The 26,950-nt window shown below is 39.1% G+C and overlaps 1 protein-coding gene across 3 annotated transcripts in view; it reads left to right on the top strand.

The window, feature by feature from the left end:
- The window catches only part of ARL15 (ADP ribosylation factor like GTPase 15), a 399,206-nt gene that overhangs the window by 129,121 nt on the left and 243,135 nt on the right, over nucleotides 1-26,950 (top strand). For all 3 annotated transcript variants that reach the window (XM_055325417.1, XM_055325419.1, XM_055325418.1), the window contains exons 2-3: nucleotides 9,141-9,285; nucleotides 25,439-25,498. In XM_055325417.1, coding sequence (XP_055181392.1) covers nucleotides 9,141-9,285; nucleotides 25,439-25,498 — 205 coding nt within the window. The remainder of the gene's footprint in view (nucleotides 1-9,140; nucleotides 9,286-25,438; nucleotides 25,499-26,950) is intronic.

Below are 26,950 nucleotides of genomic sequence, written 5' to 3'. Positions count from 1 at the left end.
GACTGCCATGGGGGTCGTGTATATGGGGGAGAAAGTCTCCCATGTATTATAAACTTATAATTTTAAGTTCTGTGTGTTGAACCCTGGTTTAGGTGCCTTATAAACATTATATCCATCATCTCCTGCCATCCCTATAACAGCCATGGGAGACCACAAATGAAGACAAAGTCCAATCATAAGGAGCCTGCCTATCTTCTTAGATAAGGAGCTTGGACTTTATCTTGACAGTTCTGGGAGGTCATGGAAAGATTTGAAATCTTGAGATTGACTTGATGTGTTTAAGAAAGATCATTGTTAGCATTTTGGAGATTGAATTAGAGCCTGGTAAACCTGAGGTAAGGAGAGCAGTTAGGAGAACAGACTGTGTTATCTAGGAGATAGTGGTGATGTTTTGAACAAAGGCTTTAGGGCCAATCTCAGCAGGGAGATCACAGAGACCGAGTGGGAATTGGTGTTGGATGGGATATGTGGGCCTGAGGCCCATCTTCGTGGAGCCTAAAGATTGTTAAGGAATGTTCTGTTGTTTCCCAAGATCTGGGAATAGGATTTCCACTGTTATGGGCTACCAGAAAACCAACTTGAGTTTGATTTCTTTTGCTCTCTTCTGTTACAAGGCTCCCCACTCCAGTTCCAGAAGCACCAAGAACAAAGAGAATTGCTTGGTCGGTACCTTTCCTGGGGATTTTTACAGGATTTTTGAACATCTACTTTTAGGGATCCTAGTTCTTTTTAAATACCTTCTTCATTCTCTGACTCTTCATAAGTATACAAAGTATAGAAAAATGGCTTTGGTAAGGAATATTAAAACCGTTCATATATTTTTATGCCCCACTTCCCCTCTAGAACTGTTCTATTCAGACAGTGACCTAAAATGAGGTTGGATACAAAATGTATTAATCATTCATTTTTAGCTAAATTATGCATTTCTTTGCTCTTTAGGAAAAAAAAAATACATGGTCTGAAACTGACCCAGGTGAAGCCCTGATTTGAGTACATTTGTTAAGATGCATATTAAGCTTGGGTCTCATTACACACAGTCATGCCTGGGAAATTTTCTGCTGGTTTTATTGGATAATTATGTTATTTTAAGAATCAATAGTTGAAATAAGATATTCCATCTAGCCGTTTTAAGAGAAGAATTACCTGGCAAAATAAGACCTTTATCTTCTACTTAGCTACCTCTTTGAATTTCAGTTTCAAAAGAAATTAAAAATCATCTCCCCCTTGATCTAGTTTCAGTAGGAGAAGTCCTGAATTTGTGGAGCTGCAGGAATATAGGAGTATCTTGAATGAGAGTCTTTTTACATCTAATTATCAAGACACATGCCCTAACTTTTAAAGCCCTACTTTTGGCTCATCTTGAGATGCTCACACCAGGACTGGTGAATGCCGCCCATCAGGGATGACTGATGCCCAGGCTGTGAGCCACGTGGGTCCCTGGTCTGGCTCAGCACAGCGGCACTCTCTTCATTCAGGGTCTCAGATGTCTGCTCCTCTGCAAAGCCGGGAGGCCAGTGTCTGTAGCTGCTGAGCATGAAATCCCCTGCTTCTGTTTGTTTCTTTTGTTGCCACGAGTTAATAGGGACAGAGACAGGAGACAGCTCAGAACAAAGCAGAAATAATGGAGTATTTCACCCCAAAAAGGAATGTGGATTGAGAAATACAAAGGGTAAGGCAAAGACAGACTTAGTGTCCCGAGGCAGTGTGATGTATTGGCCAGAAGCCTCAGCCCTGGGACAGTTCCGGGCCAAAGCCTTCATCAGTGAGCTTGGAGCAGCACGGCCCAAAGGTTTGACCCATCTTCTGTAAAAACAATTTATTGTTTTTCCCACTGGGGTCTTAAAGGGCCGCGGGATTTTTCACCTCGAAAAGTGGATAGCTCTGGTGAGGTGGGGGAAGAGTCTTCTGCTGGGATCTGCATGGTGCTCAGGGGCCTCTTCGTAGTCCACACCGACTCCCTGCCCCTTCGGCCTGTTGCTGTAGGTGCCATTTGAATTTCCATTCTCTTCACTTGTTTGCAAGAACCGCTGGTTACTCCAAGACATCGGGGCACCTTTGAAGTTCATTTTTCCTGCAGCTAGAAGGAAAGGATTAGCTAAGGGTTGGCATGTTTGTTATGGACTGTCTCCTTCACGTGTATTTCCACACAGCCCAGCTTCTCCGTTTCCTCCATATTCTCCCCTAGTACAGTTTATTTGGTTGCATATTTGCTTATGCATTTACTTTATTGAGGGATAATTTGTATATCCTTATATTTTAAGGGGGAAAATTGAGGACTGTTCTTGAGAGATTTTTCTCCCCTTTGCTACCGTGCTTAGAATGAGAAATCTCTGCCGCCAGCGTGGGCTTCTCTTAATAGACAAGCTTTGTCCTTGCCAGAGGACAAAAAATGGTTAAGTGAAAGCAGCAGACAGCAGGGCAGAGAAGCCAGCAGCTCTTGAGGGCCCCCTCGCCTTCCTCCCAGCCAGTCCCGTCTCCTTCTCTGCTCCCTACTTCAGCCCTGCTGGAAGCAGTTCCTCTAGCTCTACTGGGAGGAAGATGCAGGCACTTGAGCCATAAACTTGACTGTGCAAGGGAGGAAGCAATATCAACACTGGCATCGTCCCCTTCCTCTGCCAGGTTCTGTTCTCTCACCCAGGCCAACTGCCTTAAAGCGCTTTCGTTCCCTTGAAACCACAGAAACATTCCACCCCTGGGACTCTGATCCTTGAGTCTGGCCTCGGTAGTACCATGGCTGAGAGGATATGGGTAGGCGCTCTGGAGCCAGGCAGCCCTGGTCGGAATTCCAGCTCTGTCACTTCGTAGCTCTGGTGCATTTTCCTATCTCTATGTTCCCTCTATGTGGGTGCAGCTAATGTCTCCTCCACATGGCACACCCTCGGACGTTGGAGGCTTCCAGTCCTGGCTCCACTGAGGCAAGTTATTTATGACTTTTAGGCCACAGTTTCCTTATCTGGAAATGGGAAGCATCTAGTGACTTTCTCAATGGGTTGTTCAAGGAGTAAGTGAATTAGTACACATATGTCCCTTCTATAGGGCACTAAATAGCATTGGCAACATTTGGCTCCGTTTTTAAGTTTTGGGAGCACCCATCCTTCCTCGTGTCTTTTCCAGAAGTTTAAGTGGCTTTTATGAGCCTTATAACACGTTTTGGTTGTAGTTTCCAAAGACAGACCCACATTTGTCTATTATAGACATGGGAAATATTTTATTTTAAATCCCACAATTTTTAATATTTAAACACTAAATATTTTATTAATTGGACATGGTTAGCATTAGAAAACACTTCTAAAAATTGACTTCCTTTTAAAAGCTTTTCATTGTGAGAGAGCAAGGGTCAGAATGTACAGGTGCCTCTTTTTGGTTTTAAAACCCATCCAAGAAATCACTCCAGGTTATGGGTGAATTGTCTCTTGCCTTTAGGTACCAACTAATTGGTATTGTGTTAATCTGACAAATATCTATGGAATGCAGTGACAGGACCCACCCTAGGACTCCACCAAAAGACTTGATTATTTGCTATCGGAAATCTCTGGTTTTTATTTGGTAAGTCCTTTATTTAAATAAGGAGGAGATGGTGTGGCGTTGGAGCAGTGACTGCATGGCCCTGGGGAAGTCCCAAAGCTGGCTGAAGAACATTTTCCAGCAACTATACAGAGCTTCAATCAAATTGAAATCATGCTCAGAATAAAATCATGTATTCATGATGACAAACAGAGCATCGATTGAAACAAATGCCATGTTCCCAAAGGCTAGGGATTCAGGGACATGGGATGGTAGGAAATCCTGGCAATGCAGGGGCCAGTGCCAGAGGGGGAGGATTTTGAGTAAAACTTTGTCCAGAACTGAGAAGTTGTAGGACAACTGCTCCTCCGCTTTGGTGCCTGGCTGCCCTTGGTAACTGTAAAATTAGACTTTATGAATGAAGGATGAATAAGTCTTTGGGTTGATGCTGGTAATTTTATCATCTACTTAATTCTTAAAATTAGAAGAAAAAAATAACCCCAAACACCTCGTATTTGCTAACAGCGCTAGACATGTGTATACAGACCAAGGAGTGAAAGAAGGGATTAATCCTCTTCAGGGACTGGAGAAGACTTTCCAGAGGAGGTGCCTTCTGAGCAGAACTTTGAATAGGAATTTGCCAAGTAGAGAAAAGTGGGAAGAGCTTTTCCTTCTGAGGGTACACAGTCTGAGCACGAAGTACCCAGACTGCTGGCAGAATTAGTGAGTGATTTGGAGGGTAGCTGGGGTCATTAAGGAGGAGATGCAGAGGGAAATGAGATCTACAGTTAAGTGCTAAATTAGTGCTTCATAGTGCCGGTTTGTGGAGCAGTTATTCACTGTGTACCTATTGTGGATGGTGCTCTACCAGACTTACTAAGACATCTGCTGCTGTCCCCAACACAAATGACAGTTCAAGGCCATCTTGCTGCCATGGTGCTAGGCCACCCATCTGAAATGCGAGTCCTCATTTGACCTTCACTATTTAATCTTTGGCTTTTTTTTTTCCCCCTTTAGCACACGTGATCATTCTCCTTTGAGCAAATATTGCTAAGTCTTTTGTTTTTTTTTATCTTTTTAGTGAATCCACCTTTCAGCCAAAGATTGTATGATTATGTGATTTGTCCAAAGTCTACGACACAGATGTCTCTGGGTGATTCCGGTCATTGCCGTCTCTCAAGACCTTGGCACCCCATTTCCTCACATAAAACATTGGTAGAAGCTTACAGACACATGCTAAGGGGAAATATCCTGCCTCCCAGATACACTGGGTCCTTTTGAAAAGGAACAAGTCATAACAGACCCCATGTGAAAAGACCTGTGAACTGAAGCAGTCTAGACAAGAGACCATGACCTTGGTTGTGCGCACACACACATACACACACACGCACGCGCGCGCACACACCCCCCCCCCCCCCCCGCAGCCTGCCCCATGGTTACAATGCAGACTCACCCTGTTCTCTATTCCCTGCCACAAGTGAGGGCCAAGGGTTGTGTGTCTTTGGTCTTGAGTTGGAGTTAGACGGGGATGGAGCTTGTGGACGCTGCTGTGGGCTGGCGAAGGAAGCACCAGTATGTGGGCTGCCGGGCCCTTGCCCGAGGAAACTGGCGATCACCTAGGATACGTTAGGATGATAAGCATCCTGATGAACAGTTATTTATTTGTATGGTGCCTCTCTTGTAGCAAAATGCATTGAACTGATGCCTCATAACATCCTACTGAAGAAAGGAAGTGGCAGATAGTGTTAAAACGTTACTGGTTAATCACGGGAAACTGAAGCATGGATAGGTTTACGGAGCCTGAACAGAGTCACACAATGCCTTAGTGTCTGGCCTGGGAATGAAGCCTGAGTTTGCCGCTTGCTGTCAGGACTGCCGACGGCATTGTGTTTAGCATTGTACAACAGTGAAAGGGGCTTACTCTTAACAATGCGAGAGCTGCTTTAGGAGACAGACACAATGAACTTTGGTACAGTATAGTCTAGAGGCCAAAATGAGTAATTTTAAGTAAATTGACTATGAGATCCAAAGCTTCATTAAGTTTTAAAATGAAAAACAAGTGAAGACTGTACAGTTTTTAGGAACTGACTCAAAAAACATGAACATTCTTTTCCCGTTTGAAATAGCATATTTTTAAAAGCCTTATTTTGTTGGCTCAAAATCTGACACTGTTCCTGCCAAGCATAGGATTTATTTATTTCAAATAAATATTCAGAGGTTCTGTGATTTATTTCAAAGATTCTGTCTTGTAATGATTGTCAATCTAACCTTTATGCCTTTTATGTTCCAAAGTACCTGATTTCCATAGACTGTGTTTTGGGGGCAGAGGGGGGAAGGCTTTTGTTTCATTCAGATTTAGTTTGGGTTCTTCTAGACCAGTTGAAAATACAGAGCCTGGAATTCAGGAAAGAGACTGAGGGGCAAGGAGAGATGTCATGTTAGGTGTCTTAACCATCACTGTGGTGAATCTAGAGAGACAGATGTGCGGATTACAGTGTCACCACTAAATTGCTTCTCATGTCAGTAGTGTCTTAGTGACCTAGAGAAAACTAAGAGGTGATCTAGATATTAGTGAGTTTGGCTGCAAACGTTTTTACATTCTGGATTTTAAAAACAGCATGAAGGTGAAATTTTGGAACTTCTGGCCAAAGTATTTTGAGTAATACTGGTATATGGCTAACTTAGAGTAAGATAGCCATCAATCACCTACAGTTTTATCTTGTATTTAAGATTTGATTGTTTTGACCAGGATAGACGGGCCAGTCTCCCTCCAGGAAGGTCTGAGGGAATTCTGGGAGAGGAGCTGAGCAAGAAAGGGGCAGTTGGGAGCAGGAATTGGGTCTGTCCCCTCTTTCCCTAATGAAGATCAAAGTAGTCCAATAGGAGAAACCACAGTGTGATTAGTGGTGTTGCCTGACGTATTGCATAGATACAGGCACATATACATCTGCCTCCTAGAAAAACTCACCGTGAGTCCAGGAGACTCGGGGATAAAGTTGGCCAAAAGTCAGACCCTACCAACCAACCTTCATGCGAATCCAGATGTGATGGGTTGGTGTCTAGGGTGCTCTTTATAGTTGTGGTCATCAATCTTGTAAGAGAAGGCATAATGGAACTCAAGTAATGCCAAAGAACAGCAACTAAGATGAAGGGAGTAGGAGGAGGGGAGTAGGAGGGGTTGCTGTATGCCGGCAGACTGAAACAATTAGAGCTCCTCAGGCTTGAAGAGACAGAGTGGAAATATGATTAGAGTTTAATAAATTTGTGAAGAATATGGATTAGATGATCATAGAATGGTTTACCAGAAGTAGGCAGAACCTCTTAAAAGCCAAGGAGAAGTGAACTGAGGTTAAAACAAAACAAAACAAAGCAAACCCAAAACCTCTATATACTGAGAAAGTAGACCCTGTACAGCAAAATCTTGAAAACTGGGCTCCTTTCTGGCAATGAAGGGAAGTGGAAGGGTCAAGAGTTACTCTTATTTTGATGCAATTTTCTTGAAATGTTGAAAACTGGACTACTTTCTGGCAATGAAGGGAAGTGAAAGGGTCAAGAGTTACTCTTATTTTGATACAATTTTCTTGAAATGTTAGGCACCCAGGAAAGAATAGATGAAGCTTCCTAGTAGTTTTCACATTTTCTTTTTTCCTTGGGTGAAATGCAAATGTTGTGGGTTCTTCATTCAACATTTATTCCTGGATGTTAGATTCTATGCCATGTCTCCTGCTAAGCCCTGGGGACACTGGGATGAAGATGGAGAGGGATGGTTCCCACAGTTAAGGGGTGAATAGAAAACTGTAATGATCAGCGTGATGACTTGACAAACGTGCTGTGAGAGCTTAAAACAAATTGCTAACATTCTCCAGGGATCAGATCAGGTGCCCCTGGAGAGCCCCTGGAGCCAAAGCTCCGACCTAAAAGTTGACAAGCTCTCTGAGTCAAGAGCTAGGGGAAGAGGGAACAGCATAGGAGTGCCTGGAGGTATGAGAGGGTCTGTACGTTGAGGGCTGGAGTAGAGGGAACAGTGAGTAGAGAGGATTGGGAGAGCAGGCTGGAGGGAGTGGCAGTTGGTGGAGCATATTATGGAAGACCTTGTAGATCAAAAGGGTTTGGACCCTAGAACAGTGGGAATAGTCACTGAAGGTGTTTAAGCAGATTGAATTTTGTTTTTATAAATAATCATGGTGGCTGCCATGGAGAATAGAGAACAGAGAGGGCAAGAGCAAATATGCTAGGACCAGTGGGAGAATGTTGGTGTTGTCCAGGTGATAGTGGCTTGGACTAGAGAGAAGTGGACAAGTTCTAGAGTGATTTCAGAGGAGGTATGGACGAGACTTGCTGACTGACTAGATGAGAAGTGTGAGAGAAAACTAGTCAAGCTTGACTTATGAGAGCCCATAGGCCTCAGATTTTATCTGAATGAGACCACAGGCTTTTTCTAGGTCTTTTCTCTCATGATCTCCAGATAATCTAACAGTCAGTAGGACTCCCTCCCTCTCCCTCTTTTTCTCTCCTGAATTATTGAGAGCCTAAATATTTCAGGCTCTACAAGTTGACACATAACTGGTCCCTAATAAATGAATGTTAGGTAAGTAGAAAGACCACAAATGGCCTGATTTCCTGTCTCCTAAAACTCCTGGCCTTTAACTCTTGCAGAGCAAACAAGTTCCTGCCATGCCCAAAGTGCTCAGTGGTTCATGGTACCCTGAGGTCAGATGACCTGAAACAGACTTTGGCACAGATCAAGATGGCAGTGACCTATACAGGGACTCTGTTGAATGATCTATAAAAGCTTTTTATTTTCAAATAGTACCAGAGTTTTAAGGCTAATACAAAGAAATTTCCCATGACTCTCCACTTCACTGGCCATTAACATTTTACCATGTTGGCATTGTCACACTCCTCACCGTATAGAGCTGATAATGGACACAGATTTAGAAATTTTTTGAACCAAATAATTATGGATGTCAAGACCCTTCATCTCTAAATACTTGATTAGGATGTGTTTTCTCAGAACAAGGGTTTTCCTTTTATTAGCCCAGTACAGTGATTAACTTCAGGAAGCTAGTGACCTCATGCAACACTGTTATCTATTATTGGTCTCTTAGTCAGCCCTCACCTGTCATCCCACTGTCACTTCTGCTATTTTTCCTCCACCTGTTCCAAGGGTCCAATTCAGAAGACATTGCATTTGGTTATCCTGTCTCCAATCTTCTCTAACCTAAAACAGTTCCTCAGCATTTTTTTTACTTTTAAGACATTGAGATTTTAGAGAATGGGCCAGCTGTCTTGTGGAATGCTCCTCAGAGTGGTTTTTGTCTGAAGTTGTCTTGTACTTAGATTCAGACTGTGCATTTTTGGCAGAAAAGCTGAGCGAGGATGTCTTGCCCCTTGCAGGGTGCCTGTTGCAGCAGGAGGGGAGCCGTGAGGTCCACATAGGTCTCATTCCTAGGGATGTTAACTTTGATCACTTGGCTAAGGTGGTGTCTTCTGGGTTTCTCCACCATGAAATTACCTTTCCTCCTTATAATAAATAGGTTATTTAATTACTTCTTAATACTTAGTCATTGTAAATGTTACTAAACTTTGTGTCCAGTCTTATTTAAAAGAGCCTCATTTCTCCCCTCTCTTGGCAGTGTTTTAGAGCACTCTGCTGCAAGGGACCACCGCCTGCACGACCTGAATATGACCTGGTTTGCATAGGCCTCACAGGTTCTGGCAAGACCAGTCTGTTGTCAAAGCTCTGTAGTGAAAGTCCTGAGAACGTCGTGTCAACCACAGGTGGGTACTGTGCCAGGGTTCTATCCCTTTCTCTATCTCACCCCAAAAATGTTCCAGTTTCTTATGCTATTTGTGGGACCCCTCCCTTTTATTTGTGATTAAATGCTTCAATTAGTTTATTTTGGGGTGTTCTCTTTTTCAAAATAGAGTGGGGGATGTTAGTAGCATTAAATTTCTGTACCCTGTATCTCTCTAGTTGGATTTTTTTTTAAGATTTTTAATTTATTTATTCATGAGAGACACACAGAGAGAGGCAGAGACATAGGCAGAGGGAGAAGAAGGCTCCCCAGGGAGAGCCTGATAGGGGACTCTATCCCAGGATCCTGGGTTCATGACCTAAGCAGAAGGCAGATACTCAACCACTGAGCCACCCAGGTGCCCCTCTAGTTGGATATTCAATGCCACTGAACAAGTCAAGCTCAGGAGAATATTGGTATAAACTAATGCTGAAACCTGGAATTCTAGTACTCTAACAAAATGGCTTTATCTCAGGCTCAAGGAGTGCTAGTCTCCCTTGAGGAGTCACTCTAGCCTATTTGTGTTGGTCATACATTCCCTAAATAGTGCAGCTGGTGGTCTGAATCTTCTTTCCTCAGAACTCCCATCTGGAGGAGAGTCAGTACAGGAACCATTGGTCAGGTTATGTTGTTTTCTAGACGTGGCCAAGAAGTCAGTCTAGGCAGTGGCTCTCAATCAGGCGAGATGTTGGGTTGTCACAACTAGGAGAGAGGGCTACTGGCTTCTGTTGGGTAGATGCCAGGGATGCTGCCAAACATCCCACAATGAGCAAGACCGGCCCTCACCACAAGGAAGAAGAGTGAGAGCACACTTAGTGGCTGGTTGGGTTTGGAAGATGAGCAAGAAAGAAGCCAAAGATGATTCAAGTCTGGTCCAGGTGATAGGAGGATGATGGAATCATTAACTAGGACTTCCTAACAAATAAGAGTAATACTGACGACCAAGAAGAGCCTTACCTCAGTTAGGGTCAAGATTTGCCATTAAATAACTTGGGGATTTGGAGCTTTTCAGATTTTAGAATTTTAGTTTAGATGAGAAACTATAGACTTGTAAAGCATTAGAGGCCTAGCGTCATTGAAGGACAAAGAAAAGAGGGGCGCCTGGGTAGCTCAGTTAAGTGATGATTCTTGATTTGGGCTCATGTTGTGATCTCAGGGACCTGGGAACAGACTCCACACTCAGCAGGGAGTCTGTTTGGTATTCTCTGTCTCCTCTGCCCCTTCCCCACCATCCATTTGCATGTTCTCTCTCTCCAGTAAGTACATCTTTAAAAATAGAAATAAAAAAATAAAGGATAAAGGAAAGAATAAGGGCTTCATGATCATTGGTGAAACAACTGGGGGTGAGCAGAGCTCAAGCATGGCCTTTCATGTGAAGTCATTCCTGACTATTATCCTTTTCCCCAAGACAGAACTGAGCACTCCTCAACTGCACATGGTCCATATTCCTATCATTTGGTGCCTACAACACTGCTGTCTACATTTCTGTCCCCAACTTGGGATGTAAGCTCCTAAGGGCAGATAAACACATCTTATTTGGCTTTATACACCCAGAACTTAACATAGGATTTCAGCATAGCTCCAGATGTCTATGAGTGAATAAGAGGCAGTCGTAATTTGAATTCTGTTTTGATTCTGTCTTTAAATCATCTGAGGTTCAAAAGTGTGGTGACATAGCTAGTGATAGAAGTAGGGTGCCAGTTCAAGTCTTCAAATGAAGTTTGGTGATACCAAAGACTTAGGATTTGTGACGAGAGTAGTATTTGCTGCTTGTTGGTAAAATTGTGGGTATCTTTGGAGAAATGTAACTCATTATACAAATCTTGTTAAGTTAGTAATTCTTTTCAAGCAAAATAGCTCTCCATAAAATGTGAATTGTTTTAAGTTTTATATCTTAAAGTTTTAATGCTTTGCTTTTACTGGAACCAATAGTAACATCATGTACTAGTTGATTTTTCTGATGCTTTAGATGTTAAGTTGCCTGACATTTTGGATATGAGTTGTCATTATCCTGAGCCACATACAGTGACTTCTTGGAGGCCTTTTTGAAGGTTGCTGACAGCAAGAAGTTTACACCCAGGTTAGGAAGATGAGTTTCTAATGACAAACAGTTGATATGTGTTGCATGTTTAACATATGCCAGGTGCTAAGACAGCATGCTATGTGCTGTATGTGATGATAAAAATGAGAAAGCTAAAAAGGATCATTTCTAATGTGAGGAGTCAAAGAATTCATAGGGGTTGTTAAGTGTGAGAAGGGCTTGGGATGACTAATCCTTGAGCAGAAAGGAATGGGGTGAGGAGAAGAAAGATAGGAACCATTCATAGAACAGCGACCTTACTGGGTTGAGACCAAGGACGCAGAGTCTAGGGTGTGTTGTGACCTGACACTGAAGGAGCTTCTGAGAGAGACCTGTACCATGAAGAGCCAGTCCAGTAGGGATTGAAATTACGGGGATGGAGAGTTTAAGGTAACTATGATTGATCCTATAAGAGTGACAGCCACATTGGGTAACATGGAGGAAAGGAAGAGATAGGAATCAAATGTGCCTTAAGTTTCTAGCCTAGTGATGGCGTGCATTGTGAAAAGTAGGAAGAACATGACAAGCAATTTTAAGATAAATGATGAATTTGGCTTTGGACATGGTAATTTTGAGGTTTTGGCAGTACTTTCAACAATGACCCAAATGCCAAAAGACAAGCTGACTAGAGAAAGTTTGGATCTGGATTTGAGAGACAATTGAGTTGTGGGTTTGGAGATTGTTGAGGAATAATGGGCGGTAGAAGGAAGAAGAGTGCTAAGCATCAACTATGTTGCATTCATTCTTCCCATATGTGTTGAATACCTGTCACCTGACTGCCACTGATTTAGGCACTGAGTATGCATTAATAGATAACCGTTGGAGTTTCCATTCTAACATCTGCATCAGACAGGGAATCCAAGCCAGGCAGTTCTGTATGGTACCATATAGAAAAATATGAATCAGAGACCAAAGGAACTGGAGTTAAATAATCATCAGTCTTAAATCTGAGAAAGGGCTGTGGTGACATTATCATTGTTAGCGAACAGTTTCAGTGCAGGATATTACTAAAAACCAGCCTGGGCAATGAAGGGGAATGGTGAACAAGCAGAGGAAATGACAATGTATAGACTGTCCTTCTTATTCCTTGGGCCCTTAGCTAAGACTATACATAGACTACTCTTTCAAAAAGGTAGATAGCAATGGAGAAAGCAGTGTCTAGGGAATTTATTTTTACAAGGATAGGTGCTGTGTGGGCATATTAGTAGACAGAGGTACTAGGGCGATGGTCAGAGAGAAGGAAAGATGAAGATGCTAAATAGAGGCAGTGACAGCAAGAATGAGTACGGATTTTTGATTTTGTCAAAACAGAATAATTGGAATTCTGTCAAAACAGAATAACTGGGGGGGCTTAAGGGACAGACAAAATCTGAAACTGATTTCAAGAGCATGAATTTATCAGACAACAAAGCATAGTCATCTGAGCGATCAGAAACAAAGGAGACGAGCCCTGCATTTGCCCCAGCTTACTGCCTTGAGAGATTCCTTGGCTATGGCACACCGCCAGGGGGAACTGAGGTATTGCTCACTGGACTCCTTACATTGTGATAGATCCAAGAGTTGGAGAGACCAAGGCAACCAGGACTCATGGGACACAGTAACAGAGAGGAAAAAGTTGTACAGCAAGAGAACCCTGGAGATCTACAGAGGGTCTCCCTTGAGCATCCAGGATACTCAGTAGTTAGCCCATATTCATACAAGGCTAAAAGTTATGGCTGTTTCCTCCAGCCAGATTGGAAGTCATAATTCACAAGGTACTGGGTACTCAGGAGAGTCTTGTCTCAGGAATCAGCTCAAAGCTGAGCACTGCTCTAGACTCACCTAGGAAATCATATTAACAAGACCAAAGGCTCCAACAGTTTCCTACCAACTGTAATGCATCCTAGAACAAAGTTGTAGGAGATTTACAGAAAACAATTACCTGGCACTTATTGTAAAATTCACATGTTAGACATTCAATCAAATATTACCAGCCATGGTATAAACATGATTTATAATGAGGACATGGAATAAACATGATTTGTAATGAAAAGAAAAATCAATTGACTCTGACTCAGAACTGACACAGATAAAGGAATTAGCAAAGAAAGACTTAAAACTGTTACTATAAGGGAATTCTCTCTGTTCATACAGTTAAGTAGAGACATGGAAGATTTTTTTAAAAGAACCATATAAAATTTCTAGTGGTGAATACTATAATATCTAAGGTGAAATATGTAAACCAGGTCAATTCATGGTAGATTACACATTGTAGAAGTGAAAAGTAATAACCTTGAAGGCCATTAGTGTTAGAGACCCTCTAAAGTATTGAAAGAGTGAGAAGAAAGTGGAAGTGCAAAGAACAACATGAACTGTGGAAAAATTTCAAGTCCCCAAACATGGGTCATTGGAGTCTATGAAAGTAAAGGATGGAGAAAGGGACAGAAAAAAGATTTGAAGACATAAAGTCTAAAAGATATTTAAACTTAAAACTATCAACAACAAATCCAAGAAGTTCATTAAACCTCAAGAATGAGATATGAACAAACTACATGAAGACATATAATAAAGTTGCTCAAAACCAGTGATAAAGTGTGAGGATTAATTTTATATTTTCAACCTGGCTGGGCCAAGGTGCTCAGGTATGTAGTCTAATATTATCCTGGATGTTTGTGTTTTGGGAAGAGAATATTTAAATCAATGGACTTTGAGTGAAGCAGACAGCCCTCTATAATGTGGGTAGGTCTCCTCCAATCAGTTGAAGGCCTGAATAGAACAAAAGGTGACCATCCTCCATCAAGGAGGAAATCTTTATCAGGTAGCCTTTGGAGTTGACCTGCAGCCATCAGCTGTTTCCCGGTTCTCTAGCCTACCAAATTTTAGACTTTGCCAACATCCATAATGGAGTAAATTCCTTAAAATGTATCTATGTATACATAAACCTTCTATTGGTCTGTTTCTCTAGAGAACTTTGAATAAAACAAAGAATATCTTAAAAGCAAATAATGGATGTTACAAAGGAACCATGATAAGAGTGACATCAGATTTCTCACTGGAAACCATGCAAACAAGTCTGTGAAGCAACATCATTAAAATACATCATTAATATAGCAACATCATTAATATAGGGGAAAAAAGTTATCAACCTATACCCAGCAAAAATATCTTTGAAAAAGAAAGTTACAGACTTTTTCATTATACCTTTTTATTATACTTTTGTCATACTTTTTCTAGCATTAAAAATTGTTAAAAGTCCTTCAGGCAGAAGAAAAATGATTCCAGATGGAAATCTGGATTTACACAAAGAAATGGAAAGTACAGAAATGGTAACTACAGAGGTAATTATATAAGATTTAGTTCTTTTTTTTTAAGATTTAGTTCTTATTCAAATCTATTTATAAGATAATTGTTTAAAAATGTGAGGTTTATAACATACGTGAAGTAAAATGTAGGAGAATAATGGCATAGACGACATAGTGGAAAAAGAAGTATACTATTGTACGGTTCTTATATGTGAATTGGCTATAATAACACTTGAAGGTAGAGTGTGATAAAAGATGTACTTACATAACGCTAAAGTAACCACTGAAATTACAGAGTGATGACCAATAAGGCAACAAGAGAGATAAGATGGAATTATCAAAAATTATCCAGAAAAAAGGCAAAAAGAAAAGGAACAAGAATAGATGGAATAAATAGAAAACAAGTGCTAGGGTGGTACCCTAGAACCTAACTATCAATAAACAAATTAAATGTAAATGATCTCGACCCAGTTAAGGGACTGAGACTGACATTAGATTGAATAAATAAACATACAACAAAAAATAGGTCCCAACTACATGCTGACTTGAAACAAATCTTAAATATAAAGACAAAAATAGGCTGGAAAAAGATGTATCATGCTAACAGGAGCCAAAAAAAAAAGTTGGAGGCGGTATGTTATCAGAAGAGACAGATTTTAGAGCAAAGAATAAAGCTGAGAATAAAGAAGTTCATTTTATAATGAAATCACTTAAGAGATTTTAAGAGTACTAAACATTTATGTAACTATTAACAGCTTGAAAATACACAAAGTAAAAACTGACTGGAACTCTAAAGGGAAATAGACAAACCAACATGTCAGATTTTAATACTCTCTCAATTATTGACAGAACATGTAAGAAGAAAATCAGCCAAGATAGAGTAGGTTTGAAAAGTACTATCAGCCAACTTGACTTGATTAACATTTATAGAACACTCTGATAGTGGAAGACATTCTTCTCAAGTGCATGTGGAAAATTAATCAAATTAGACCATATTCGAGGACATATAACAAGTCTCAATAAATTTAAAAGAACTCAAATCCTACTAAATATGTTCTCAAATCACAGTGGGATTGGATTAGAAATCAATAAGATTTCTGGGAAAGTCCCCAAGTATTTGGATACCAAATTACTTCTACACTTGATCTTAGCCAAAAGGCTAAGCAATCCCAAATTACTTGTAAAATGACCCATGGATCAAAGAAGAATGCAAAAGAAATTATAAAGCATTTTGCACTGAATGAACGTACAACACATTGGAATTTGTGGGATGCCTCTGAAGCAGGAGTTTAGAGGAAATTTATAGCACTAAACACCAATGTTAGAAGAGTTTCAAGTCCGTGATCTCAGTTACTACCTCGAGGAACTAAAAGAGAAGAATGGATTAAAAACAAAGTAAAGCAGAAGAAAAGAAATTATAAAGACCAAAGTAGAACTCAACAGTAGAAACAGAACAGAGAAAATAATTGAAACCAAAGACTGGTTGAGATCAATGAAATTTGTAAATATATTCAAATAGATCAGGAAAAAAAATATTAAGACACTAATATCAGGAATAGTAGTTATAAAGTGTGATTTTATAAATATTAAAAGGATAATAGAATGTTATGAACAGCTTTATACCAGTAAATTTGACAACTTAAATGGAAAAATTTGTTGAAAGACAAACCATCAGAGCTCATTTAAGAAGAAATAGAAAACCCAGATAGATCTGTATTTAATGGAAATGAAATGATAGTTAAAAAAAAGAAGAAAGGGAGAAAAAGAAAACTTGAAAACTAGTTGGCTGTACTGGTGAATTCTATCAAACATTTTAATAAAAAAATAATGCCAATGCGACGTAATACCTTCCAGAAAATTGAAGAGGTAAGGAAACTTCCCAACTTAGGTAAGACCAGCAAATTTAATGCCAAAACCAGAAACACATTACAAGAAAACTACATATCAATATCTCTCATGAATACAGATGCAAAAAGTATAAATATAAATTTAGCAAATCTAGTATATCACAAAGTGACATTTATCCTAGGAATGCAGGGTTGATTTCACACTCAAAAAAAAGAAAAATCAGTGAAATTTAATTCATAATATCAAACTAAAAAATGTGATTCTCTCAGATACAAACAAAAAAATCTCAATTTCTGATAAAACTCCACAGAATATGAACAAAAGGTAATTTTTCTCAACTGTTAAAGGGCATCTGTGAAAACCCTACAGATTCCTAATGGTGAAAGAATTCTTTCCTCCTCAGATCAAGAATAAGAAGACAAGGATGTCCATTCTCAATACTTTGATTCAGCATTGTAGTAGAGATTCTAACCAGGGCATTAGGCAAGAAAATGGAAAGGCTTCCAGATTGGAAAGGAGTAAGTAAAACAGTCTTTATTTGCAAATGACACAGCCATCTATGTAGACAATTTGATGGAATCTACAACTTTATATCAGTGAATTAGAGATAGCAGAATTAGAGCAGAAAATCTTGGAGATCTGAAAGTTTGGAGAATATCTTGGTCATTAATTTAGAAGAATGTTGTCCATAAGAATAGAAACAGGAAGATTGTGGTGGACAAATGTTAGCCAAGTATTGAATTCATTTGGTTAGATGACCAGACTCCCTGAAAATTGATAAGTGGAAAAGCAGAGGTCCATGTATAAGTAGAGGCCACAACTTGGGTGGAAAATTATTAACAGATGACTATGGTGAAGTGGTCTAAAAACATCATGAGGACTGCATGCTTGTCCTGGGTGGCACTGTTTGGGAAAGGAAAAGTTCTGTTGACTAGTGGAAAGAGGATGGAAAAGTGCAAGAAAATGTTGGAGCCTAGAGAAAACTTTTCTTAGCAGTGCCCATATGACTCAGTGAAAGGGTTCCCAAATGTTAAAGGAGAGACTGGCTTGGGAATGAGAGGCCTGAAGTAAGGATATAGGAGGGAAGGAGCAGATGCTTATTGGCTGATTCTGTATGTTCACTGTAGCCATTGAAGGTGGAGAAGAGATTGGAGAAACTAATTAGTGATGGACTGAGGAAGGGGGGAAGGAAGAAAGGTAGCAGGGAAGAGCCAAGCAGGCTGATTTTAAGTTGTCAGTGGACCCACAGAAACCAGTCCCCACTAGAGTTCCAGATAGGCATGGTTGGTGTGTTCAAACCTACTTCCTGGTTCTTTTTTTCTTAAGATCAGATGTGTGTGTATGTATGTATTGAAGAACAAAGGAGGTGGAAGGAAGGTCCTAAAATAAATGGCAAAACCTAACAGCAAGAAAAGATAACTAGGAGAAAAAATGAAGGGAGACAGCCACTCATTACATGTGAATATTTAATGTGGAAAATGAAGAACAGCTGCAAGAGGCTAAGAATGACTTACACAGGAAAAGACCAAGAACCTCAACTCTAATTTTCCAGTAATTCTAAATGTTTATCAACAAGGCAGAATGTCAGAAGAACGATACTGTTTTCGTAACAGGTATTAGAATATACAGCTGTCCTACTTGGAGAATTCAGTCACAGTTACAAATAGTATCTAGAATCCAGTCGATAAGTGAATTAAAAGAGATATTTCATAAAAAGAATTAACAGCGAAGAAATAAGTGGGAAAGGTTCCACTTTGCCATAAATTCAACTTTACTAGAGAATAAACAAGAAAAACGTTAATTTTATACTTGATTGATTAATATTGCTTTTTCTTTATGATAAGACTCAATGCTTTGTAAGGTCATGGTAGCATGCGTTAGTGGTGGCCTTGTGATTGGTGTTGTCCCTTTTCTTGGAAAACGATTATTCATGTAAATCAAAGGTTGCCAAAACATTCACATCTTTTGACCTAGTAATTATGCCATTGGGGATTTACTTTAAGCACATAATTTTAAAGAAACCATTCACACAAAGTGATTCTTTGCAACACTTATATAACTAAGATTTAATTTAAACATCCTTATAGCAAGGAAGTTTATCAAATTGTAGGCAACTGTGGAAAAAGTTATAGAGTAGAAAAATAGTCTTCCATTGGAGAAAATTTACATTTGTTTTTAAAATTAAACTGTGCCTTTGAATGAAAAATGGGAAAAGAACATGTAATAATAACGGTGCTATGGGCGGCCCGGGTAGCTCAGTGGTTTAGCGCAACCTTCAGCCCAGGGTGTGATCCTGAGGTCTGGGATCAAGTCCCACATCGGGCTCCTTGCAGGAAGTCTGCTTCTCCCTCTGCCTGTGTCTGTGCCTCTCTATCTCTCTGTGTCTCTCATGAATAAATAAATAAAATCTTTAAAAAATATATTTTAGGGATCCCTGGGTGGCGCAGCGGTTTGGCGCCTGCCTTTGGCCCAGGGCGCGATCCTGGAGACCCGGGATCAAGTCCCACATCGGGCTCCCGGTGCTTGGAGCCTGCTTGTGTCTCTGCCTCTCTCTCTCTCTCTCTCTCTCTCTCTCTGTGACTATCATAAATAATAAAATATATATATATATTAAAAATGTGCTATGATACAGCTGAATTATATGTGAAATTTTGTTCTTTTAAATTATTTCTTTATAATGACTTGATACCAAGCCAATTAAAAGTAAAATATTTGTTGGAAGAGTTGGGAACAACTGAAAAGAGAATCTGCCTTTGAGAATTTGTTTCTTAAAAGCATCACAAGAAAGATATGTCCATCCAATTTTAGCAAGACAAGAATGTCTGCCTTTTCTTCAGAAGCAAAAGGAGTCCAAACTTTATTGGATTGCTAACCTCAGCAATCTTTTACCTTTGACATAATTTTTAGAAGATACTTAAATTGTCAAAACTTAAAGGGCCAAGAAACCCTCCAGAGAGTGATTGGAAAGCTTGCACCTTGGTTGAGAAACAAAAGTGATCTTTGTCCCTAGTGAATTCCTTGACTGGAGATGCACGAGGAATTTGTTGATTAAAAAGGGTTGTTAACCTATAGATTACACAAAGACTCTAAACTAGAGGAATGGAGTCTAAAGGCTTAGGAGAATATATTGACATAACCTGGAGAAAGCAGAGCACCTGGGAATTGAAAAACGTTGAACATCTCTTCTAAGGATATTTCTTATTACACCTGGAAAACAGTCGAGTGGGATGCCATTCCGTTAAAATAGAAAAAGATCATGATAATTTGAAAGAAATGTACAAAACGTTCATGAAAAATTAGAGTATTTTAGAAACTTAAGTATTAGCTGTGTATGTGTTAAGTCAGCAAGAGAAGTTAAAAAATCCAATTTTGTTATCTGCTAAAGGACTGTTTTATAAATGCCTATGGATTAGATTTGCTGTTAGGGTATTGAAATCATACTTAGAAGAATCTCATTAGACTGGAGGAATTGTCCCAATGTCACAAAATTACCATGGCGTAAATCATGCCCTGGGTTAAAGTCAAGGCCACCAGCTCTGTGGAATGCCTTGCCCTTCAGCAGTTGTTAAAATGATTCAGGGATTTCAGAAGTACACACAAAGTATCCATGTGCAAGTGTGCAGACTTGAGTATTAGGAGGGTAAGGGGGGGGGAGGAGTTGGTCTGTAGATCCAAGTTAGATACTCATGTGTTCCACCCAATGAGTAAAAATAGACTAGTCTCACTCCCCAGACTAATTTTGTCACAATTCCAGGAATGCTCTCCCTGCATAAAAAAATTTCACATCCATTTCCCTTGTATCACAGGTTTTGCTGAATTTTAGTACTAAAATCAAAAACTGAAAGTCTATGCAAACAATTATTTCCCCAAAGAGTTATTAAGTCATATATTTATTAAAATTTGTGGGGTTAAATCTTCAGGGAGGTTTCAGTCTTACCATTGTAGCTTTGAGAGGCCAGGAAAAAATGACTGTGTCACTTAGACTGCAGCCATCAGCTTGTTTGAGTGGGATCTGGGGAGTCCTGCCCATGAGGCCTTAAGCCAGATACTGGAGGCCACTGATGATTGCCTCAGTTGTTACTGTCATTTCCTCTTTTTTTGTTTAAATAATGGAATCCCATTATAGAAGACACCTTAAGGAGTTTATGTAATCCACCCATTTTGCAGATGAGGGATTCAAGGTCAAGAAAAAATATGGCTGGTGAGTCTAAGAGCTGTGGCTAGGATATGTGGGGCAGTCCTCTCATCAGCACACTGACTACCTGTGGAGACATCAGAGGATGCCTATTTTGTGGACAAGGAACAGCGATCAAGCCTAGTGTCATGGCTGAGTCAGTTGAGCATTTTCTCTCTCCTGCTAAAGTCCTGGTTTTGTTAATAACACCAATAAAAAAGTACTTTCTGAACTCATGCTGTTTTCATTCCATTAATATGGCAATATCATGAGCATGAGAACACCTACTTTGGTTCTTTGTGTTGCATTATTTATAGAGAGGCAGAAGAGTTTTGAAGATAGCGCTTAGTACTCTACGTAGGGCACCTCGCCCTTTCTTGCTTACTTTCCTCCTGGGACAGTAGTACTGATGTTAGGATTGTTGTGACAGTTAAATTAGGAAATAAATATAAACCCTTAGCATAGATCTTTAAAGAAATACTGAGATCATATTATATGCCTATCACTGGCCTAAAGGATATACTGCACTCTTTCTCCAGGCGGGATTCTTGCAGTCTAACTGGGGAACAGATATAAAACAAAGAAACGGGTATGAAACTATAACTGAAAATTTCATAGAAGTACTGAGTACTGGAAGAACATAGATCTCCAAAATCAACGTATTTCTTTTTCTTTTTAAGATTTTATTTATTCATGAGAGACACACGGAGAGAGGCAGATGCATAGGCAGAAGAAGAAGCAGGCTCCCTGTAGGAAGCCCAATGCAGGACTCAATTCCAGGACCCTGGGATCATACCCTGAGCCAAAGGCAGATACTTAACCACTGAGCCACCTGGTGTCCCCAAATCAACCTATTTCAAGAATGTCATGGAAAACTTGCCTGACAAAGTGGAGTTAAAACCATACCTGAAGGATGAAGAGTTTGCCAGAAGGGCAGAGGGCACAAATGGAGCAGAATGTGCAGAGGCCCTGAGATGGAAGGGACATAGCTTGTGTTAGGAACTTGAGGAAAATAAGTGGGAAATGATACAAAAGAAAACTGGAAAAGGAAAGGACCACCAGACAAGATCGAGCCTCATTAGGTGTCTTGAACTATATCCCGAGTAGTGAGAAGCTATCTGAAGATTTTTAACCAGGGGAGTGATGTAAACAGACATGAATTTCAAGATGATTCTAACTGCTGCTAATGTGTGGAGGAGACTGAGCAGGCCAATACTAGATGCGAAGGGTTGAGTTTAGGAGGCTCTTGAAGTTGTCCAGGTGGTGGTGGTGGCTTGACCTGAATTATGGAAAGAAGTGGACATAACTGAGAACTATTTCATAGATGGAATTGACAGACTTTTGTTGACTAGAATTAGGAAAGAGGGAAAGGAAGTGCTAGAGAAAACTCCATATATTTGGTTTATAGAAGTCCTCAAATGTTTTCAATTTTATAGGTTTAACTTTTATCACTGCTTTCGTGATAGATCAGCCCTTGAGATCAAATGTGATTTTGACTGGGAGAAATTTAAAGCCTCTAACGGTTGTTGACCATTAGTATTCAGAAATTTTGGTATTTACTACACATTTTATAGCCCTGGGTGCCATTTGTTCTCATTTACAGATGAGGAAACTGAGGCACAGGGTGGGTTAAGTAACTTGTTCAGTTGATAATGGCAGAGCCAGAATTGGAACCCATACGTTTTTTCCTTTGGAGCCCATATTATCCTGGTGGTTTTTATTCCTCAGAGCAACTTTCGGGAAAGGTGTTTTGGTGATTTGACCTTTATCTCCCTTCTAAATATTAATATTCCCCCCACCCCTTGACCTCATCCAACCCAATAGAAAGGAAGAAAGTAAAGTTGATCTGATAGTTACCCTTCTTGTTTGCCCTTCTGGTGAACTGAAAGTGTGGCTTTAAATTTTAATTCTTTTTAATCCTCGCAAACATTTGGAATGACTAAAGCTTTTTAACAAATTGTTTCTTTGCCATGTGTAGTACATTTTTCTTATTTTCTAGGCTGATTACGTAGGCTTTGTCCTCTGAACATTCATTACCACAGCTATACTGTAAAAATATGAAGACAGCAAAATGGAAGACTGTATATACCTTTGCAGTATAAATCTAGCCACACATGTTCGATTTGGAGAGAAAACATGCGTATTCTGCAGAAACATTTATATGCCTATAAATAACATTGCTAGGTTACTTGGCTTGTGTGAACATCCGAGGACATTTTTGCAGTCAGTTTATTATATCTGTGAGGATTAAGGAGGGTAACAATGATAGAATCTGCCCATTGGATTATAAATTTCAAAAGCCGTATTTTGCATATGGGTGCAGCAATTTCTAGAAGAATATTCCTTTCCTTAGGCACCTGCATATTGTCAGCTTTTAAGAATCAAAGCAAATTAAACATTGTTGGTGTGCTCTATAACTCTGTCTTTTTCAAAGTCGGGGCCTATCTTATTTCTCTGGAAAATCCATACTTAAGTTGTCCTGAACATAACCACTAATAGACTCCTGAGCATTTGCATAGCTTTTCGTTTTCAGGATTTCACAATCATTGCCTTTTAATCCATACGACACCCCTGTGAGGTGGGTAGACACATTCAACCATCCAAGTCTCCCGCAGGCAAATTTTGGTGCCAGCAGGAGTATTGTGATTGGCACTGACTTTCCTTAATTTCCCAGAGGCCAGACACCTGGAAAGGCTTTTCTGCAGCCCCAAGTACATGCCAGTGCTTCAGCCACATGGGGCTTCCTCCTTGTTCCTTCTGCTTTTTCACTAAGATTCAGTGACTGCATGAACCATTAACCATAACGCTGTGGCCACTGTGTCAATCTGCATCAAACCTACCCAGGAGGGCTATGTTTTGGAAAATTCTAGAGAGTCTGATGAACTTTTATACAACAAATTTCAACTGTTCACACTTCTGTCACTCTAATAAGGGTCCTTTTCATTCAGTGGTAATATCTGTGGCTCCAACTATGTATTTATATTGATAAATACATCCCCAGGATTTCTCTTAAGAGTCTATAATGCGTTCAGGCAGGCAAGAGATAGCCATAGCTAATGATGAAATCAATACAGAGCTGATTCATATAGAATGCTAGCAATCATATATTGTGTGCTTATTTGTATCGGGCACCGTGATAAACATAATACATAAGTTGTATCATTTTTATAATACCTATACGAAGGAGAGTCTATCATTCCCATTTTACAGATGGCGAAAGCCAAGGCTAGTAGGTTGCCCACAGTCACAGAACTGATTTAAACCTAGTTCTGTCTGACTCCAAAGTCACTTTTTAACCATTAGGTGATATTTACTGCCTTAGGTGGAAGACCCCATGGAACTTTAAAGTGCTAGCACAGGGGATCCCTGACCTGGGTGGCTCAGCGGTTTGGCGCCTGCCTTTGGCCCAGGGTGTGATTCTGGAGTCCCGGGATCAAGTCCTGTGTCAGGCTCCTGGCGTGGAGCCTGCTTCTCCCTCTGCCTGTGTGTCTCTGCACCTCTCTCTCTCTCTCTCTCTGTGTCTATCATGAATAAATAAATAAATAAATCTTAAAAAAATAAAAAATAAAAAGTAATAAAGTGCTACCACAACATAGAGCAAAAAAGTAATAATAGGGTAAGATATTAAAAAATACATATTAACTTCTATTTTTATACAGTGAAGCAAGACCATGTAAAAGAATTGTTCTTATCCACAGCATATGGTGTGTCTTTTCACCTTTCCAGACACCTATCATAACTTCATAACTGGCTTCAAAAAGAAAGTATTTCTAGATCTTACACTCTTAAGTCATTATCCCCTTTTCAAGAAATGATCTTAAAATTGCACATACTAATGTGTAAAACTTTAGATTAATTGGGTGGTAGAAATTACTGAATAAATTTAACTTTTAAAAATTAGTAGGGCTTTTAAATGAAAAAGTACTTGTATATAACAAAACATTGAAATAAAAAGAATCTTCTCTTTAAGACCTTCACATCCCCAATGGTCCCAACAACCCTCACTAGTCTGTTTCTTGTGGATCCTTTCAGAAATAATTCATGGGTTTGTTGGCATGTGTGTATGTGTGTAGGAATATATGCATGTATGTTGCAATTGATAGGCTTTTATACAAAAACCTGTGAACCAGATATGTTGAAGTCAATCATGACTTGAATGATAATAGTTGTCTTAAATACATAATTTAAAAAACTATACTCTGAATATATTTTTATTAGAAATCATTTACTGCATATATTATAAAATGATTGTGCGTAGACAATTATGATCGCACTTTTAAGAAAAATGTATAGTATTAACCATATTCTTAAAACTCTGACATAAATCCTATATAATTTTAATATAAGATAGTTATAATTTAGGTACCTTAATCTCTAGAGTTGCTAAATTATATGTGAGAGACAATTAACTTTAGGAATTAGGTGCTAGTAGATCTAATATTTTCTTTGAAGTTTCTCTGTACTTAAAAATGTCTGTTTTACAACTGATAAAATTTACAAGTGACAAAAAATATTAAAGAATAGGGTATTATTCTGAAGAAGAGATATTTTGCCATAATACACAGCAATGTTTTGCAAATTTGAAGAGGATAATGTGATATCAATGTATCTTGAATTGTATTTCCAGCATAAATATGAGCTATGAAAAATAGCTTTTAATCTGCATCTGCCTAAAAAAGGCTGTGAGCATTTTATACATTTTTAAAAGTTAAGTTGCTAATTCCTTTTTTATGTCTTTGTTTTTTAATTTTAGGTTTTAGTATAAAAGCAGTGCCATTCCAGAATGCCATCTTGAATGTAAAGGAACTTGGAGGTATAACATTTAAAATCCTTTCTGTGTCTGGTTTAAGCTTGTACTAATTTGGTATTAATGATACATATAATTTAAAAATTATTATTCTAGCAGAGGATTCATTTTAACTTTTTTCCCTTGGTAACAGAGATATTTCTTTCGTTTTATATATGTTTTAAAGGTTGTCAGCGTTCTAAGTAATAAGTTTGTGTTTGTTTGTTTGTTTTTTTAATTAGAGAACCATGCTGTTGGTTCTGTTTCATATGCTACATATTCTTTGGTTTTACTTGTTCAGAAAATGTATTCCCAATTGAAAGGTATGAAGGGAATTTTAATATAACAGAAAGATAAGTCATATATTATGCAGGGCAAAGAACTGTATTTTAGAGTAGTTTGTATTCATCCTGCAGGTTTTATTGTATTAGATCTTTTTAGAATGTATTTGTTCCGATAATAAATCTTTGCCAATGGATTCTTTGCTGGTCAAGCACATTTATTGGATAGGCTGTACCCCAAACTATACATCACTCCGTCTTTCATTACACTCTGTGTCTGGGATTTTTTTGGTTGTGTTTTATGTCAGTCAGGGTCTTAACCCATGTAAATAGGTTAACAAAGAAATCCGTCAATTCAGTGAACCTACTAAATTCTCTAATGGCACAGGAAAATGGTTAAGTGCTCTGAAGTTCAGGATCATATTGGTGAGTTTAATGACTTAGAAGAAAGTTCTCTTCCATCTCTTTAATCACTTTGTAATATTGACCTTCCCCCTCCTCCCTCACTTTTTTCTAAGTTCATTCTAACTGACCTATTTTTAACTTGATGCAATTGAAACACAAACTTTATGCCATTTTAATAGTGCTTAATGCCACCTTATTTTTATCTCCTTAGTGTATTAGTTCATCTTCTCAGGTGTTGTAAAGAGTTGTATCTAGGATGAGTTTACTTCTGCCAGTCTTTTTTATAGCTATTTTTGACTTTCACAGCATTAATATCTAAATCAGCCATGGTTGATGAATTTTGATTTCCCTTTAAGGCGTTTGATTTAGTCATTTGAGTACAAAAATTCTAAAGTGTGAGTGTTTTGTCATGGAATCATTTTTCTACATAAAATTTTTAAAAGACTGCTCTTTTAGGTTGAATATTTTTATAATCTGTGTGGTTTCTAGTGCCTCTGCTTCTTAGTGACCATGTAATCATAGTCAGGAACATATTGTAAAAGTCCACGGAATCAAAACGTATGGCTTGAGAATTTTATTGGTTTTAAGTGTGGTTGGTACTTCATAAGGATTTTATTTCTAGGCTAGACCCAAAACTTTTATTGAACCCCCTCCAGGTGTAAGAGACTATTAATTAATTGATAAGGTGTTTATTAGAGATGTTAGTTAGATGATACAAGTAGTGAATGTGCCTGGATAACTGAAGTGAACCCTTCAGGGAATTTTTGTAGTCTTGCCTCTGTGCCACTGTAAC

Source organism: Nyctereutes procyonoides, unplaced genomic scaffold (genome assembly GCF_905146905.1).
Source record: "Nyctereutes procyonoides isolate TBG_1078 unplaced genomic scaffold, NYPRO_anot_genome, whole genome shotgun sequence".
In the NCBI taxonomy this organism is placed as follows: domain Eukaryota; kingdom Metazoa; phylum Chordata; class Mammalia; order Carnivora; family Canidae; genus Nyctereutes; species Nyctereutes procyonoides.
Note: the sequence above shows the minus strand (reverse complement) of the source record. Positions and strands in the feature narration are given on the sequence as shown.